Genomic DNA, 20,572 nt, shown 5'->3' on the forward strand with positions numbered 1-20,572 from the left:
GCTATAATCGCTCAATAAACACACACAATGCCCGGTCTGGGAATCGAAACCACGATCCTCCGACCGCGAGTCCGCTGCCCTAACCACTGGGCCATTGCGCCTCCACGCTAATAAACAGAGGGAAACAATAATGGCCAATGTCTTACTTTTTTGGTAACTGTGGTGCAGGCTTCACTGACATTTCCTCCTCATCATCAAAATCAATTCCACTCAAATCCATGTCAGTTTTATCTGGAAAAAAGAAAAAGATCCATTTTTTTTTCATCAGATTTTAAATGTGAAATATCAACAAGTTATTCCCATCCAGTATTTGTCCACCATCTGCCACTCAGTACCAAACCATTATCAATCCTGCTGCTTTCTTCTTACCAAACTTCTGCCAAGATTCCTATTACCACTTTACCAAAACTGTAATTTTCTAAAATAATGAGCAATCTGCTTTAAGAAGGTCGTGACTGGAATATAGATTGATTACTTTTGCTTTTTGTCTATTAACTAACTTCATAAAATGAATCTACAGAAATAAATTTTAAAATATTGTTTGGAATTCTACAGAAAACTCTCCAAAAGTAGATAAAAATGGAATTCTCACCCAGGGTCTCATTTTCCTTTTCTTCGGCCCAGTCTTCACTCGTCTCCTGCGGTTCTTCAGAATTGGTGCTAACCGCAGCAGGGTTTTCACAAATTTCACCAACCGCCTCGTGTTTGTAAGGTTCAGGTGAAAAGGATTCCGTACGTGGTTTCTTTGGAATTGGTAGACAATCCTCATCAGGAATGATATTTCGGGGTTTCAATGAATGCTTGGATTTTGGTTTAGTTGGGGTGACAGTGTTGACAGTGCTGACACTAAAGGGGTTGTTGGCAGACCTTAAAACGGAAAACAAACACAAATACTGCAGACATTTCACTCTTTATACGGTTGCATAATTCATGAATATGTGACACACATTGTGTATTGTGTGTGTTTTGTGTGATATATTGTATGTATGTACACGTGACACACACTGCATGAGTAATATCATCATCATCATCATCATTTAATGCCTGTTTTCTCTGCTGGCATGAGTTGGATGGTTTGCAAGAATCTGACAAGCAGCAGGACTGCAGTGAACTCCAACATCAGCTTTGGAAATGGATGCTTTTATATGCCACCGGCACGAGGGCCAGTCAGGTGGTATTGGTAATGGCCACGTCCAAATGGTGTTTTTACGTGCCACCTGCACAGGAGACAGTCCAGTGGCACTGGCAACGACCTCACTTGAATGTTATTTTTCATGTGTCACCGGCACATATACATATTTATATACATACCTATATGCATATAGGTATGTATATACATAATAATAATAACATTAATAAATTTGAAGGGAAAATTGTCTTACTTCTTCCTTGAACCTGCTTTTTTGGCTGATCCCAGAAGAATGTTGGTAGCAGGTTGGTGGATTTGGCCCATAATGTCAGACAAGATATCGTCTTTTTCAACACTCACATCTTTCTAAAATAATGAATTGAAAAGATTAAAAATAAATATTTATGAAAATGTCTAATATTTATTTTAGTCCACCTGAAAGGATGAAATGCAATAACCAACTTTAGCAGGATTTGAACTTGGAACATTTGGCAACATAACTAAGTGGTAGTTGGCATGTTATTTGATGCTCTACCAATTCTGCAATCCCTTGTTAATAGGCTCAGCATCACACTTTGAGACAAGAAAACCAACGCCTAGATTTGGCAGCAGACGAAGGTCAATGACATCATTAGAACCATCAAGGAGAACAAATACAGATGAATTGGCCACACCATGTGACTGAAGGACAATGAGGGTGACGGAATGGACAAGACAACAGACAAGATCAAGAGGCTGACCGGAGACAAATTGGCGAGATGATCTCACTCACTATATGGGGCTTACATGGCCATGATTACCAGAGACAACAGGGAAAGGAGTTCAGGCAGAGGTTTGTTCTCAGAAGCAATGAAACCTTGGATAGTGGATTGTCAATATTTATAACAATATTTTTGCTGTTTATGTATGTTTTCCCACACATCAATAATTGAAAGGATCAGTAAACTTAGATATTGTTGGAAGAAGAGAAGGGGCACTTGTCTGTATTAAATCCTAAATTGGTAGGGATCACAGAAATATATAAAGTGGTAAAAACAGAATCTGATTAGGGGATTTCTCCAAGAGTGTAGCGGGTGCTTTTCATGTGCCACCGGCACGCGGGCCAGTCAGGTGGTACTGGCATCGACCACACTCGAATGGTGTTTTTTATGTGCCACTGGCACATAATGCCTCCCTCACACTCCCCTTCCTCCTAATTATCTTCCCCTTTCACTATCACTCTCTACAGTATTCTTACACCCCAGACTCCATCCCCCTTGAAACTATGAAAGCTAGGGGCCTGAATCAACTCATTTGAGACAGAAAGCATTAAAAAAAAATCCGAATACTGAGAGGAACATTAGGACACTCGCATATTTTTACAGATAATTATCTGTAATTTAACCTTGAAGTCACTCAACCATAAAATGCGTGCAACAAAACAAGAACCAAATAAGGCGGACATTTATAAAATATATCAACATAAAGAGAAAAAAAAACCCGTCCAATTTGTAAAGCATAAAACTGAAGAACCCTCAGCTTTGGCAGACTCTGGCATTTAGAGACAACGTTGTAGGAAGTATCCCATGGCAGAAAAGCATCGGATAAAATTAATTTTATTCTGACATTTTGGGAGTCCCCTTTTGTTGGTTACAACAGTGAATTATACCTCTTCATGAGACCTATTATAATTAAGAGGAGTGACTTGTTGAGAGCTAAGTATTCAGTGACTGATCTAGGCTAAAAATCAATTGAAGGAAAGGTCGCAGTTTCTCTCTTTCCTTTATTTCTTAGTAAAGTTGTGTAAAGATGAGAGTTTTATTTCTCAGCATACAAAACTGACCCATTTACAGAAGGTTAAAAACTGAGACTTTAACTTGGCTGCAAAAAAGTTTAACAAACAAATATTGTTATCAATTTTTGCTTCAGACAAGTTTGTTGTCCCTAACGTGAGAGCATGCTTTGTTGATTCACAGAACATCAACTTATCTAACGTTAATAGTTTCGCTCTGTGAACCACACAAAAATTGTTTACTAATGCTATTTTTTTTTTCACTTTATTACAGTGAAGTACTACATTAAGCAGTAAAACTAGTTTATGCAGCTGTTGAATATACAAAGCTAGAAAATACTAAGCAAACAAGAAAACAAACAAACAGGTGTAAAAGGCAGGTCAAAAAAGCCAATGAAACAAAAACAAATTCAAAAACTGTAAATTGTCATAGAATTGATTGCAGGTGAATAACATAGGTAACCCAGTTTTAACAGACAATGGTACAGCTTGTAAACAAAATCAAAATTATTTTTCAGAATTTCATTGACTCCAACCATGTTTACTTTCTCCGTGTTTGATGATTTCAGAGAGCAAAACCATCTCCTTCCATCTTAATCTCTCTCTCTCCTTTCTCGTTCCGTCCAATCTTTCCCTTCCATCACTCGATATTTTTTACCCCCAGAGAAGCAACACATTCCCAACATTGATTATTGTTTTTAATGCCGTCCTGAAGAAAATATTTCAATTTACTAATCAACTTTACCCACCCTCGGTTATCATACTCAACTGTTAAAAGTTCTCTTTTGTTGCTTTTTTTATTTTATTTTTATCTCTCACTGGAGAACACCAAAACATAAACCATATCTTACTCCTGATTGGACCATCCAGCCTGTACCACAACTACCTTCCATAATATCAGCTAGAATGCACCCCACTGGCAATCAACCTTATTCTAAGATCCCATATGCAAACCGATCAACTACCAACGGAAAGAACTGTCATATAAGTATCATCATCATCATTGTTTAACGTCCGTTTTCCATGCTGGCATGGGTTGGACGGTTTGACTGAGGACTGGCAAGCCAGGAGGCTGCACCAAGCTCCAATCTGATCTGACAGAGTTTCTACAGCTGGATGCCCTTCCTAACGCCAACCACTCCGAGAGTGCAGGGGGTGCTTTTTATGTACCACCAGCATGAAGGCCAGTCAGATAGTACTGGCATCGAACATGCATGAATGGTGCATTTTATGTGCCACTGGCAACGCCCATGCTTAAATGGAGCTTTTTGCGTACCAGAAGTACGGGAACCAGTCCAGTGGGACTGGCATTGACCACATTCGAATTATGCTTTTTATGTGCCACTGGTATGGGTGCCACTGGCATTGGCCACGACAAAGATTTCACTTGACTCAACAACTTTTCTCTAGAATAGTTTATTGTCCAATGATTGAAGTGTACTCTTAAATGGGCTGGTTATGCTACACTAGCATAGGCCATGGTTATGGTCTCACTTGGCTTGCTGGATCTTCTCAAGCACGGCATATTTCCAAAGGTCTCAGTCGCTTGTCATTGCCTCCATGAGGCCCAAAGTTCGAAGGTCGTGCTTCACTACCTCATCCCAGGTCTTCCTGGGTCTACCTCTTTCAGAAATACCCTCCACTGTTAGGGTGTGACACTTCTTCACACAGCTGTCCTCATTCATAGGCAACACATGACCACACCAGTGCAATCATCCCTCTTGTACACCACACCTGATGACTCTTATGTCCAGCTTTTCTCTCAGGGTGCTTACGCTCTGTCATGTATGCACACTGACATTACACATCCAGTGGAGCATACCAGCATACCAAAACGTCACCTTCAGTTCTGATAGTGACTCAGCTATTAGAGCAAGGTCATCAGCATAGAGGAGCTCCCAGGGGCATCCAGTTTTGAATTCCTCTGTTATTGCCTGGAGAACTATGATGAATAAGAGAGAGCTGAGGACAGATCCTTGGAGGACCCCTACCCGGAATTCTTCACTATATTCATTGCCAACCCTCACCTTACTAACAGCATCCCTGTACATGGCTTGAACAGCTCTTATTAACCACTCATCTATCCCTAGTTTCAGCATTGATCATCAGATAAGGGATCAGGGGACCCTGTTAAAGGCTTTCTCCATGTCAACAAAAGCCAGGTACAGAGGTTTATCTTTGGCTAGGTATTTCTCTTGCAGCTGTCTTACCAGAAATAAAGCATCAATGGTGCTCCTCCCCAGTACAAACCCAAACTGCATCTTGTCTAAACTAACTGTCTCCCTAATTAGTTGGGCTATGACCGTCTGTGACTTTCATTACCTGATCCAACAACTGTAATTATTCATATCTAATGCATCACCTTTACCTTTGTAGCCGTTGACTTTGGTGCTGCTACACCATTCATTGGGTATGATTCCTTCATGTACCACCTGGTTAACTATAAGGGTAACTAGACTATAGCCAACACCGCTAGATATTTTAAGCATCTCTACGGTGATTCTTGATGGCTGGGGACTTTCCTTGTCTTCATAGCCTTAATTGTTTTATCTACCAAGGTACTGTTAATTTGGACAGATGGAGTTGGGGAGAAGCATATACAAAATGATGACAATGTACTTGCTTTTATCATTTCTAAAAAAGGAAAAAAACATTGAAGTGCAACTATGAGAGGCTCTTAAATGTGAAGACTGCATGGTATTGAGAAGACCTACCCCTTGTAGACCCAACAGAGGGACCAGTTACACAAGATGACAGTAATTTTGTTCATAGAATGATTAACCCTTTCCTTACCAACCCGGCTGAAACCGGCTCTGGCTCTGAATACAAATGCCTTGTTTTCATAAATTCTGAATTAAAATCTTCCACCAAACCTTAGTCACAATTTATGTTCCTAACACCAGCTTAATGATTACAAAGTTATTTCACTAAATTCTTTGTTATATTTAAAATTAATTGAAAGAAACACACAGCATCTCATAATAAATACGGTAACGAAAGGGTTAAATATAGGAAGGCAGTAAAGGTTGCTGGTTCATTAGTGATCATTTGCCGAGATGATTACAATATCTGATGGAGGAGGGCTCTCATTAATCACCAGTATTACTTGAGAACAGTGGTCCCGGTGCGCACATCCGCACTAGCTAATCGTGACTAGTCGATCCTTACTTTGTGTTTTTGCATGTTATTTGTTTTGTTTAAAAAAGTATTTACTTTGTGTTTTTGTGTTTTATTTATTTTGTTTAACAAAAATTATTTTCTTTGTGTCAAAAAATTATTTATTTTGTGTTTTATTTACTTTGCTAGGTAATCGTTGTAGGATCGACTAGTCATGACTAGCTAGCGCGGATGCGCGACTACACGAGTGTGTGCACCGGGACCACTGTTCTCAAGTAGTACCTTAATCACCCACGAAAGTCAACCAAGCAGTAAAGGAGAGTGTCACACTGAATGATTCGTGAAGTGGTATCAGGCAAAGAAGATGCACTGGACAGAGGACATTACAGAAGTATCCAGTTGATGGAGCACGTTACGAAAGTTACTAAATGAATCACATGCATTCACAGCTGATCAGTGCCACTGACTGCAATTTGGCTGGATGAAGGCAGACCTAGGGTTAAACAACAAAACCATTTACCACCAACTCCATCCTATTCAAAACGAGATCAAAAAACTTTTCTTTACCTCCTTTTTCTTGGTAGTCCCAGCTGATATAAACATGTTGCGAATGTTCTGTTTCGGTTTCCTGTCCGGGTGATGGATGTTGGGATTCTTCTTTTTCTTGGAATTTCCTTTGCCTTTTATTGAAGAGAAACCAGAACAGAAACGGTTCGGAATAAACATTGCACGATTGTGAAAGTGTGTGTGAATCAGTGGTATACGTGTGTATAGATGAGTGTATGCATGTTTGTGTGTAAAGATATATGTCATAGTGTGTAAAGGTATGTGTGATAGCGTGTGAATGTAAGCGGTGACAGCGCATCAACAGGGTAGCCTCCATCAACCTTTTCGTTACCAACCTGGCTGAAACCATGTCTGGCTCTGAGTACAAATGTCTTGTTTTCATGAGTTTTGAATTAACAGGCTACTATGGAGTTTCCATCTGTTCAATCTACTCACTACGCTTGCTTAAAGAGCCACACAATGGGGCTGAAGCCGAAACACCACAGTTGGAAAGCAAACTTCTTAACCACACAGCCATTTTAGAGAGGAAATCACACACATACACACACACTCTCTCTCTCTCTCTCTCTTTCTCCCTCATAACAGTTTATATTCAGAGTCAATAACATTTACTTCGTTAACTAATGACTGTGTCTGTGTCAATAGATTTGATTGGAAGAAAGAAAATAAATAAATAAAAGGAAACGTACTTTTGGAATCTCGAAGGAATTCATCATCATTAAGATCCTCGTCAAATATTTCGCGACCATCTTCAACGTAACCAATTCCATCTGAAACAAATTTAGAAAGAATTAAAATGAATCAAAATTCCTTTAAATGTAAGAGTGAGAATAATGGAAGAGAAAAACAGCTTCGAATGATCAAAGAGACGTACTGTCGTCAATAATCCAGTCTTCTTCCTGTCGTTGCCGAACTATTTCAGAGTAGTCATCTTCATCAACAACATCGTAGATGGCTCTGTCTTCAGAGAGCTGAAGGAAGAAAAGAAACTGCCTTGAAGAAGATAACATAAAAGGCAACGGAATCAGGCATTTATAGACGAAGCTTAGAGTTTTGTTACCAGGCGCAGGAGTGGCTGTGTGGTAAGTAGCTTGTTTACCAGCCACATGGTTCGGGTTCAGTCCCACTGTGTGGCACCTTGGGCAAGTATCTCTACTATAGCCTCGGGCCGACCAAAGCCTTGTGAGTGGATTTGGTAGACGGAAACTGAAAGAAGCCCGTCGAATATATGTGTGTTTGTCCCCCTAGCATTGCTTGACAACCGATGCTGGTGTGTTTATGTCCCTGTTACTTAGCGGTTCGGCAAAAGAGACCGATAGAATAAGTACTGGGCTTACAAAAGAATAAGTCCTGGGGTCGATTTGCTCGATTAAAGGCGGTGCTCCAGCATGGCCGCAGTCAAAATGACTGAAACAAGAGAGTAAGGAAATCAACAAGAAATATTTGCACAGTTTTTAGCATGAATTAAAGAATTTATAACAAGAGTAAAATGGAAAGTAGTTGAGATAATGGACTTCTTTTACTTGCTATGTCTACTTCTGAACAAAAGGAAAAAAAAGAAAGAAAGAAAAAGTCTTCATTTACAGGACATTGTTGCTGCTGCTACTACTACTACTACTTTTTATAAATGCAGAAAACATGTTTATTTTTTTGTCTTTAGATGATCGAAGGATGTACTTAATGGTTTGTTGTTCTGGCACCAAAATACTAATCTTCCTATCTCATAAAATATTTACATTTTATAAAAGTTCAAATATATTATCTGCCAAAAGAATTAAGTGCTGAAGCTTCTAAAGGACAGTTTGCCCTTAATTTAACCAGAGGCAGAAAAACATATTTTAAAACCAATTCAATACTACAAAACGTATTTAACAATACTAATTAAATACAATTAACTACTTTCATTACCTGATATTTGTTTTTTTCACCTGCCTCTTTACTCTTTTTCAATTTGGCAAAGGCAGCCAGTCGACCAAACTTGTCTGATTTTTCTCGTTTTGCTCTTCCAGACGGGGTCACTACAATCAGTTCAAATGAAACATTTATGTTACACTTGCAGGAAACAGAATAAAAAGGAAATTTAATACAATTTTATGAAGTTAAAGGCTTCGATCAATTAAAACAGTTTTACTATGGAAACAAATTGGTAACCATGGAAGCATGAGGTTAGTGTGTGTGGACCAACTGTGTCAACAGAAAGACTGGACATCAGAGTTGTCTGCTGTCATATGCAAGAGAAAAGACTTTGATGGGATAGACAGGGGATGTGCATGAAGAACATTATGTGGAAAAGTGCCAAAGTATGGTAGGAAGCTGCAGAAGACCAAAAATAAAATTGAGATCGAAATCGATCAAAAAAATCAATGGAAATTGTAGTTGTGATACCAGTGTCGGTGGCACATAAAAAGATCCAACTGAATGTGGCCGTTGCCAGCTCCACCTTGACTGGCCTCCATGCTGGTGACACGTAAAAAGCACCAACCGATCGCGGCCGTTGCCAGCCTCACCTGGTACCTGTGCCAGTGGCACGTAAAAAGCACCCACTACACTCTCGGAGTGGTTGGCGTTAGGAAGGGCATCAAGCTGTAGAAACACTGCCAGATCAGACTGGAGCCTGGTGCAGCCTCCTGGCTTCCCAGACCCCAGTTGAACCGTCCAACCCATGCTAGCATAGAAAGCGGACATTAAACGATGATGATGATGATCTCAGGGTGTTAGACCTCACAAAGGAGATAAAGGACTGAATCAAGTGGAGGATGATGTGCTGTAAAGGACTCACTCAACCTGTGCCAGCTTGGAAAAGTGGATGACAGAATAATGATGATGATGACTAACTGAGTAGAAAAAAAAAATCTCAGCTCTAAATGCAGACAGCAAAAAAAAAAACTGAACTCAACTATTTTGTATTTACTCTCATAAATGCATTTTTGACAATTCGCTGTCCTTACTCGTAAAAGTGTAGGAGAGGACAGTATTGGGAAGGTATTTCAGAGGGTTGGTGTTGTGAGTAGATATATGTCTACCTAATGTACCTAATGTCTAGCAGGAGAGAAACCAAGATTTGGCTGGTAAAAAGCAGGGATCACAAAAAAGGGGGTCATGTTGGAAGTTCTAAAGAACAAGGTGTATGTAGAGAGGGAGATGCACAATAAGAAGGTTCCAAAAGATTTTGGTAGAAAACGCCAATAATTAAAGGAAGTGTTCCATCTTAGAAAACAGAAGCCAGACTCTTAAGGTGTATAAGCAAATCAACAGCAGTAAAAATAATTCTTGATTCTTTGAGAATGATGTATTTTGTTCAGCTGAGTTCATTGCAGTTGATGGATCTTAATATTTGTAGCAGACGAGGATTCTTTAACCATTTTGATGCCATCCTGTCTGTAAACCGTCCCAGGTTCTCTGAAATTAAAATCTTCCATAAAAATTCCTGCCAATTTGCATTCCAGACACCAGCTCAACAATTAAGCCATTTTAATAAATTCTTCATTATTTTCAAAGTTAATTAAAAACAAAGGCAGTATATTTCAACATAAATATGGTAACAAAAAGGTTAAATTGTTTTTTGTTCAGGAGACAAATAGCATTTTAAGGAGTATGTCTCTACATCGTTACCCATGATTAACAGTAAATAATGGAAATAGTAAACAAGTCCCGGTACTACTTAAGTACAGAAGCCCCGACGCACCTACGTAACCCTAACCCACCTAATGGGTGGGCACTGTAAAAACATAACGTTACGCAGATGCATCAGGGCCTTTGTATTTAAGTAGTGTCCGAGTCCCTTCAGAGAAAACCAGAATCAATAAAATGGTGCTGACAACATAATAACGTGTGTCACTCCGATCACCATATTCCTTGATAATTAAAACTTATTTAATTATATGTTCGGTGACAACAAAAACCACCACCACCCATTCTTTGACGCATCAGACGATACTGATGGCAATCCTAGGCACAATGCATGAAATTAAGAGTGGAATGGCTTTGATCAGAGGTCTGCGCAGTTGAAATATACATGAAACTAAACAGCTAATCCAGTGTAATCGGAAATAAATGCTAAAGGGGGAACTATATCAGCTGTTGTCAAAGACTGGGTCTGCAATCTCACCATCATGCATTTGTAAGTATACTTAGATAAAAACTCCTCCCAGCTGGACCGTCAGCAATAATTAATCAATTCTTGACTTTCAATGAAAATATTAAAAACTTAAATTACCACTAACGATACAACACGATTTCTGTGTGATGTGGCGATTAAGAACAATGAGGGGGGGGGAGTTATTTGGAAGAAACAAAAACTTCCTTAATGAAAACAACGAAATGTAAATGACCGAAGTGTAATTTTTCCCAAATCCATAAAAACTTTAATTAGTTATTTAAATCATAATAATTATTTTTAGTAAAATAAACAAAAAAAAAAGGAGGGGGGATTAGTATATTTTTCCGATTAGATTTGGTGTATTTAATAAAATGATAACATAGCTAATACAAACAGTTGGATTAAAGATACAAAGGACTCACTCCATCCTTGCCACCCACCCCCAAAAGCAATATTTCCCCCCGCAACAGAAAGCACAAGTAACTTTACGTCCAGGGAGACTTTCCAGTTATTCCAGAAATATAAATAAGGGTCTTAAAGCGAGATACCTTGGTCCTGACTCTGACTTTCTTCTTTCGTTGGCGCCATGGCGACTTGAATTATGGCGCGAAATATAGATGGCACTGCAGTCAACAAGCAGTTACTTCCCCATATACGGTGTACTTTACGAGATTGTATCCAGTTATAATAAGGCCATCATTCTGTCAACCCCCGTTTGCGCTCTCTAAGCTAAACAGTGGAATTGGTTCAATTAATTGTTCCTGTCCTCTACAAGAGTGTACCCTGGTGTATATATGGCCACTCATTTTTGCATAGTTTTCATTTGACATAAAGTCAATGTTTTTCAAGTAAAATAATAGTACATTTACTGGGGCATTTATTCAAAACATTTTCATTATTCTAAATATTAAAGTTATAAAAAGTCGTAAATCCGCACAAAATATTGTTTGACCTAAAAATATTTGCGTCGTCAAGTAAAATAACATCGATTCACCTGACTTGTCTGTATTTATAGTTTGTTATCGTGTAATAAAATCTTCCAAAACACCCCCTTTTTTTAGCCAACAACACGTTCTTTTTCACGACATAACCACTCAATTTATAATTGAAAAATACTTTGTTGCGACTGGAGGAAAAGGTAGAAGAAAGTGTTAGAATAACAGAAAAGGAGGAATAAAATATAAACATGTGTATAGCTATATTATAAACACATGTATTATGCATATATATATATATATATATATATAATATATATATATATATATATATATATATATATATATATATTAGAAGGAAACCACTATGTGGACACCCTTATGCTAGAAATAGATCCGCTATATATATACATCAATGTGAGTTTTAGGGGTGGGAAGAGAGTGAAAGAAAAAGAAGGGCGGAGTAGGTGGAGAGAGAAGTAGATATATTGAGGAATAAACAATGTGAAAACAAACGAGAGAGAGAGAGAGAGAGAAATAGATAGATAGAAAGAGAGAAGGAGTGAGAAATAGATAAAGAGGAACAGAGAGAGAGAGAGAGAGAAAGAGGGGGAGGGAGCGTGTGTGTGGTTTCTCCGTCGACATTCATTTAAGTGAGATGTCATTTTTCGAGTGATCAGTGATCGAGGCGAACCTTTCACTGTCGACCGATTCCAGTCCAAGTTCTTCTTCATCGATATATAAAACGGTAAATAATTTCCCCCCGAAGCCAGGCGGTGACATCTTTTCAAGTGTTTGAGTCTGATGTTGTTGCGGAGTGACGTGGACGAGAAACTGATTCAGAAGAGACAACGGATCTCCGCTCTTACCTGGTAAAATACACTCTACACCCACTTCTTCTTCTTACCTTTAATTGCCCTTTATTTATTTGACCTTTTTTTCATTGCCAACAGCAAGAATTCCCCCCCCCCCCAACACAAGAACCGACTACCAGCCACCCCCAAAGGGAGATATGTCTCTCTCTGTGTTTCTGTGTATAATATTAATTACAAAACCCATTTCTGCCAAACCATCTTTTTTGGTATTTCTGGTGGCCAGCACTTTTCTTTCTAAACAACACTGGATGACGAGGCAGTTGTTTGTTTATAGATTAATCGTCCTTTATCCATCACCAGACACCCAGACACGAACTTACACACACAGATACCCGTCTGTATACACCCACACACACACAGACACACAGACCTAGAATTTGTGTTTTTATTTCGGGTTCTGCCTGTCCATACATTGTTTGTATCTGTTTTATTTATTTGCTTTCTTTCCCAAATATGCTTTTATTGTTTTGATTGTTTTCTAAACTGACATGTTGGCCATCATATCCTTAAAAAAAATAATAATAACGAAATTATTCGATCCTTTAGATCCCTTCCTTTAAACACATCAGTCTCTGGATTTCCGAAAATTATTCCTCGACAACTTTCAGTTTACGTCGGACGCTCCGTTCGGAAACACCAACAACAATCGTAATGTTTATTTACCAAAACAAAACCCATTATTAGCTTCTGTTTCGCAAGGCAGCAATCCCTAATTGAAAGAAACCCAATGTGCAACTTGATATGAGTGAAGTGTAGGATGCCAAAAATGTCTAAAAATAATAACACGAACATTCTTCTTCGTAGTGTATTGAGGGGGATGAAAGTGGGGTCTATACGGATGTTTATTATTATTAACGACGTAGACGAAGCCCAATGTCCACCAGGGCCTCGGAATCTGGAAACAGGATGTTATCTGTAAATAAGATCGAATTATTAAAGACCGTATGTGTTATAGGGGAGGGTGTTTGCTAGGGTTAATTGGTATTGCCCCAGCATGACTACAGCCACGTTGCTGAAACGAATAAAAGGAACTGTTAATTGGTATTTATTTTATTGACCCTTGGTAAATGGAAAGCGAAGTTGATTTCAATAGAATCGAAACTCAGAACGTAAAACGATTTAATAGAAATACCAAAAATACCGCAAAGCCTTTCTTTTGCTGCTCCACTGATTATTTCATGCAATAATGATAATAATGGCACGACGCCAAATTTACAAAGGAGAGGCATAATTGAATAAATAGACAATGATAATATTAATAATAATAATAATAATGAGGATGATTTCAAGGGCAGCTTGTGTGTGTGTGTGTTGTGGGGTTAAGTCGATTACATCGATTCCAGTGTGTAACTGGTACTTATTTAATCGACCTCGAAAGGATGAAAGGCAAAGTCGACCTCGGCGGAATTTGAACTCAGGGTGGAAAGACAGACGAAATACTGCTAAGCATTTTGCCCGGCGTGCTAACGATTCTGCCAGCTTGCCTCCTTAATCTGAGACCCCTTTCGGTCGCGACACTGACCATGGGATTGCACCTAGAAAGTTACCCTCCCGGGTACAAGTGCCTCCTTAATAATAATAATGATTATTACAAATTTTGGCACAATGCCAGTAATTTTGAGGGAAGGGACTAAGTCGATTACATCGACCCCAGTCCTCAACTGGTACTTATTTCATCGACCCCGAAAAGGATGAAAAGCAAAGTCGACCTCGGTGCCATTTGAACTCAGAACATTAATGAGTCAGAAGAAATACCGCAAAGCACTTTTTTCTCCCCCCCCCCTAACAGTTCTGTCAACTCGCCACCTTAATAATAATTCTTCCTGCTACATGCACAAGGCCTTACAATTTGGGGGCACAGGTTAGTCGATGCCAATACTTGACTGGTACTTTGTCGACCTCGAAAGGGAGACAAAGCAAAGTTGACCTCGGCGGGATTTGAACTCAGGACGTAGAGGGGTGCAGTAAATAGTACAAGGCATTTTGTTCGACGCAGTGGAATCATTAACGATTCTAATTTCCATTCGGTTAATAATGATGTCATTCTTACATGACACAAGATGACATATTTGTAAGAATGGGGTGTACTCAGCCAAGACGATTCCTTCCTACATTCATACATACATACATACATGTATGTATGGATGTCATTATTCAATTTATTTCAAGACGTCTTGCCAATAGAGTAAGAACCGGTTTCTAACCTAGATCCAAGACTCCTAATTTCAACATCAACAACAGGGTATTTTCGTTTGTATGTCATTATTCAGTTTATTTCAAGATTTCCGGTCAGTCGGTCAGTCAGTCAGTATGTATGTATGTATGTATGTATGTATGTGTGTATGTATGTGTGTATGTATGTATGTATGTATGTATGTATGTATGTGTGTATGTATGTATGTATGTATGTATGTATGTATGTGTGTATGTATGTATGTATGTATGTATGTATGTGTGTATGTATGTATGTATGTATGTATGTATGTATGTGTGTATGTATGTGTGTTTGTATGTATGTATGTATGTGTGTATGTATGTATGTGTGTATGTGTGTATGTATGTATGTGTGTATGTATGTGTGTATGTGTGTATGTATGTATGTGTATGTATGTATGTATGTACGTATGTATGTACGTATGTATGTATGTTTGTGTGTGTGTATGTATGTATGTACGTATTTATGTGTGTATTTATGTATATATGTATGTGTGTGTATGTATGTATGTATGTATGTATGTGTGTGTATGTATGTGTGTGTGTATGTATGTGTGTGTGTATGTATGTATGTGTGTGTATGTGTGTATGTATGTATGTATGTTTGTATGTATGTATGTATCTGTGTGTGTGTGTGTGTGTATGTATGTATGTATGTGTGTATGTATGTGTATGCATGCATGCGTGTGTGTGTGTGTTCAGGCTAAATCTAACAGTTTGCATAAAAGGAAAAGGAAACAATTTCCCCTCCAAGAATAAAAGTATTTTAAGAATTAGAAAATATAAACTAGATTATGTGGGGGGAAATAACAGTGTAATCAAAGTCGCCGCCCTCAACTTCCACCACGGCCTCCAGACGGCTGTGGAACCTGGCGCATGCATTCCTCGCTGTATCCTTGGGAAGATCCTCAAAGACCTCCTTTACCTTGGTTACCAGTTCGGCCTTCGTGCTGCAGGCAGAGCGGTTGGGATCTTTCTCAACCATGCTCCACACATAGTAATCCATAGGATTACTGCCGAGGGTGTTAGAAGGCCAGAAATTGGGACGGGTTAAGCTGTAGGAATTCTCCGACAACCACTTCTGTTTCTTTCCTGAGGAATTATTGCATGGTGCCAAAACCTAGTACCACACATATGGCTTTCCAATACCAAGCCTCTCCAGCCAGGAATTGACCACAATCCCCAGCAGTTCACGTAGCTGTCTTAATTGAGCCTCGTTCAAAGATGCGGTGCTGCGTGGTGTTACCCTCACTGCAGACACATCCATGGACCATCGCAGTTTTGGAGAACTTGGTTTTCATGATAGGTGAGGCATCATATGGGTTGTAGACAAGTGTTGAGCATCAGTCATGAATTCGGCATTTTGATATCCGGCGGGAATCATCGTGATATAGGTAGCTATTTCCCAATATTCAGATAGTTTCCAGTTCTCCATGTCAGCTAACTTTTTTTTTTTATCAATAACTTTCATTTTTATGATCTCCAACATCATTGAATGTGCACAAATACATTAAGTTGTTCCTGGGTCTCTTTTGCCGAACCGCTAAGTTACAGGGACGCAAGCACACCAACAGTGGTTGTCAGGCGATGGTGGGGTGGGACAAACACAGACACAGAGATACATGCATACATACACACACACACTCACTCACGACGGGCTCCTTTCAGTTTCTGTCCACCAAATCCACTCACAAAGCCTTGGTCAGCCCGAGGCCATTGTAGAAAACACTTGCCCTAGGTGCCATGCAGTGGGACTGAACCCAGAACCATGTGGTTGGTAAGCGAGCTTCTTACCACCCATCATACTGGTATGTATTTTGACGATTCCTGAATGATAAAAGATAAGGTCGACCTCAGTAGAAAACACAAAGGCAATATAAATAGAAACATTAATAATAATTACAATTGTTTGTAGTTTGTAAATAATTATTTCTAACAGAGGCAGCACGAGACATTTGGAGCGAGGGAAGGAGCGGGGCCTCCTACTAACGGCTGTTTTATTTAACATCGACACAGAAAGCATGAAAGGTCACATATCTTGTAATAAATTTGTGTATGTTTATTACAGTGGAGTGCGTTGGTTTGGATAAGTTTGTAGGTCTTGCGGAACAGTGTGACATTTTGGAAAGGTTGGCTCTGAGAGAGAGAGGGAGAAGGAGAGATAGACAGAGACGTGCTGCTAAAAAAAGCGTTTCTTTTACTAAAGTCACAGACCTCGAAACGTTTCACCTACTTTCACCTTGGTGCCATGGCTCACCCTCAGTTTCCTTGTAGAAGTTTTATCCCTCATGAAAATCATGAATCGAAATTTGGTGGATTGGTGAAAAACGAAATTAATAATGTATATATAATAACGCTTTCCCTGATTAAAAGTAATGAGCAGTGTAAATATATTAATTATCAAAAATATATTTGGGTTCTGACTGATAGGTTTCTCTCTCTCTCTCTCTCTCTCTCTCTCTCTCTCTCTCTCTCTCTCTCTCTCGTTTTAAATCAGAGAGAGTGAGGTCTTGTTTGTGATCTTAGCCATCCAAACTGGTGATGTCCAGTTCCGACTCTCACGTGTCGATATCTGTTGGAACAAGAACATAATTCCTGAGGGCTGTAATTCTATGATGAAAAATGGGCAGGAAGGTAGATTACTGCAGAAATAGTGGGTCTTGGAGAGACAAACGTCGTAAATGTACCTGGTGAAAGGTGAGACGCAACTTGCTAGTCAAAGGCCACCTTTGAGGCGGTTTCTCCAGAAGCAAAATGGTGGCTGTTTACCTGAAGCCGGACCCCGCTCCGCTAGACATCTAGTTCTCTGTTTCATCACACGAAACACTTTACTAACAGACAAGGGAGTTTCTATATCTTGCTCGACCTGTTAGAAATAATAACTAAATCTCCCTCAAACTACACTTTGCAATCTTAGAATTGGGTACATTGGTTAATGGAGTGAGAATTAGACTATTCTTGAGAGCAAGACGGTATTGTGTCTTGAGATTGAGCATAGATTTATCTGCTCGATCTGGGTCAACAATATGGGATTAAAGAGCAATACAAAACCCTGGGAAATAATTGGGACTCACTTGCCAAACAAGTACAGCTCTGAAGTAAGGTTTATATTTTCTGAAACCAGGAGGGAAAAACGGAGTAAAATCGTTACAATCTCATATCGAAACCAGCTAAAAAATGGTGATGAGAGTGAGAGGTTGTGAGGTTTATGCCTTATCTATGGACATTATAGGGTGAAGTGAGTTCAAATAAGAATGGAAAACGAGGTGCTTACTCAGTTATTTCTAAAGTTTCGAAAGTTTACTAAATTATAACAAGATGTTTAAACTTCTCTGGCAATTTTACCTTCAAATTTCTGTTTCTTAAGGTTCGCTGACAACGATGGAAAATCAAAGAGTTTTCACTTTTTGACCCAACATTTTCCCATCCAAGCAGCCCAGGTAGAATTTTTGTCATTGCCACTCTTTTATCCTAGTCTCTCTCTATATATAAAGCTGAAGTTGTCTGTGTGTGGCAGGTTTGGTAGCCTTCAACTAACACTATCTTCTCAGAGACCCTGCAGCGCAAGTTGCCCAAAATTGAGAGTATGATAGAAGAAGGTTTGCTCTTCATTCCGTAGAAGATAAAATTCAAATCGGACCATGTTAACACCAAAAATTATTTAAATCAAAAAGGTGCCTTTTTTCTATGAAAATCCCTAATTTTTACGATGTTTTGACTGCTGTGTCGCCATTTTTCAGTGTATTTCAACCAGAAAATGGTTCACTCAAAGAGAATAACAAGCTACATAATGCAAAATGTTTACTTTTCAAAAATTCCAATTCTAAAGGGTCGAAACAAACCCGAGCAACGCCGGGCAATACTGCTAGTTTTTAATACGATGTAGATAGGTTTTTATCGCAATATTTTAAGTAACCACAGATACACACACCCCTGTTTCTCAAAATGCTTGAACTGTTTTTAGCAACGATTACCCATTCCTTTATAGCTAGGAGAGCCATATTCTCATTTATAAAGGATTTTGCTATCATCTTGTGGTATCTCGCCTAACAATAGTTATGTTCTGCCACGAAAACACTCCAGCTCTGGTCTTACATAATTCAAAAGTAAACGTCTTCCTTTTTGATCTTATCTTATTGTTTTCCCTTTTCTGAATAGGAAATTATTTTTAACTGACTCAAACTGAATGGTTCGATCACCTTTAGACTATTAATTTCAAGTACTTTTTATCTGATGCCTCGTATCTTGTGACAATGAAATATTTTTGATCTAATTCTGAAATCCTATCCTCTTGCTTTATCGTTTGCTGTTGTAAAAATATGACTGATTTGTTGTCTCTGGTCGCTTATCAGATCCTCCTAAATACATTGTTTTATTGGAGTCTGACGCATCACCCCCAGCCCCACGATGCTTTTTTTGGTTTTTTTTTTTTAGCTCAAGGTCAGCAGCAATGATCGAACAGACCCCACATGATGGAAGGTTTTCAACTATGACCATCCCGACTTTTATTCAATGCTTTTAATACTATATTATCAAAGGTGACCTATATCTATGTATATACATATATAGTAATATACATATATATATATATATATATATATACATATATATTTATATATATGTATGTATTTATGTATATCTATATGTATGTATGTATATCTGTATGTATGTATGTATTTATGTATATATATATATATATACATACACACACACACATATATATATATATATATATACACATATATGTATGTATAATACATATATATATATATATATATATATATAATATATATATACATATATATTTATATATATGTATGTATTTATGTATGTCTATATGTATGTATGTATATCTGTATGTATGTATGTATTTATGTATATATATATATACATACACACACACACACATATATATATATATATATACACACATATATGTATGTATTTATGTATATATATATATATATATATGTGTGTGTGTGTGTGTGTGTGTGTCCGTGTGATGTTATGAATGAGATTCGGTTGCTGTTTCTCGTGTAGGTCATGCGACCACATAGAGTTTGCCTTATCATCAACCTATCTCATGATGCCACTAACGATTGCTGACTAAGAAGGACATGACGGGGGCGGGGGGCGGGGGGCGGCGGCTTCGTCGTCGTCGTGGTTACAATATGCTCAACTTGTTTACACAGAAACTTAACATTTGTAGGATCTGTAGTTGTGAGTTAATTAATGGTGGTGGGTGTGTTTTAGAAGAACCTGGGAGTAATTAAGTTTAATACAATTAGAGAGAGGTGAGAGGGGGGTTAAACCCATCAATCGTTGTTGCGGTATGTTGGCAATTGACGCCGGTGAAGCACGTAACTGGGTTCCTTAGAAATGTTTGAACCTCGTAATTATGAAACGAAGATATAATCCGCAATATACACGTTTATATTATTTGTAAGACAATTCATTTATCGTACTTCATTCGCTGACGCTGTAGGTTCAAGTCCAGATATATTTGTTTTTGGTTTGATAAGAAAATAAGATCGTAGTGGACTGTATTAAAAGCTTTTTACCAAACCGAGTTGTAATATAGCGAAATAATGCTTTATACATAGATTATATGATTGCCGATTATATTTTCAAATATAAAAAGATTGTTTAGCTTTTGTCGTAATGATGAAATAAAATAAAAAAAGGGTTGATTTTTCGTGCCGGGGTACTTGTAAACATTAACCCAAATAATAAGTAACAAACCATAAATTGGTAGAGGTGACAAGTATTACAAAGATTATAATTTCCAGGGCACGTTTTCGCCCATATCTGCCCCCTCAGTTCTATCTATACAGATTTTACATCATCTCAAGCATCAATCGCTTC

At 38.4% G+C, this 20,572-nt stretch overlaps 2 protein-coding genes across 4 annotated transcripts in view; one reads left to right on the plus strand and one right to left on the minus strand.

Moving 5' to 3' along the window:
- The window catches only part of LOC115222129 (DNA polymerase alpha catalytic subunit), a 41,505-nt gene extending 30,110 nt beyond the window's left edge, over positions 1-11,395 (minus strand). Inside the window, exons 1-8 of the mRNA XM_029792262.2 lie at positions 11,232-11,395; positions 8,493-8,602; positions 7,459-7,555; positions 7,274-7,354; positions 6,585-6,697; positions 1,383-1,495; positions 593-867; positions 147-231 (exon numbers count right to left, since the gene is read on the minus strand). Of these exons, the coding sequence (XP_029648122.1) occupies positions 147-231; positions 593-867; positions 1,383-1,495; positions 6,585-6,697; positions 7,274-7,354; positions 7,459-7,555; positions 8,493-8,602; positions 11,232-11,271 (914 nt within the window). The 5' untranslated portion in view covers positions 11,272-11,395. The remainder of the gene's footprint in view (positions 1-146; positions 232-592; positions 868-1,382; positions 1,496-6,584; positions 6,698-7,273; positions 7,355-7,458; positions 7,556-8,492; positions 8,603-11,231) is intronic.
- An 807-nt stretch (positions 11,396-12,202) lies between these two features.
- Positions 12,203-20,572, plus strand: part of LOC115222114 (choline-phosphate cytidylyltransferase B) — a 39,034-nt gene continuing 30,664 nt past the window's right edge. For 2 of the 3 annotated variants that reach the window (XM_029792241.2, XM_036511284.1), the window contains exon 1: positions 12,204-12,490. The gene's annotated coding sequence lies outside the window, so the exon portion shown is untranslated. Of the gene's footprint in view, positions 12,491-20,572 lie in introns of all 3 variants that reach the window. The other variant, XM_029792242.2, reaches the window with a different exon arrangement.

This window comes from Octopus sinensis, linkage group LG19, assembly GCF_006345805.1.
Source record: "Octopus sinensis linkage group LG19, ASM634580v1, whole genome shotgun sequence".
NCBI classification, from domain to species: Eukaryota; Metazoa; Mollusca; class Cephalopoda; order Octopoda; family Octopodidae; genus Octopus; species Octopus sinensis.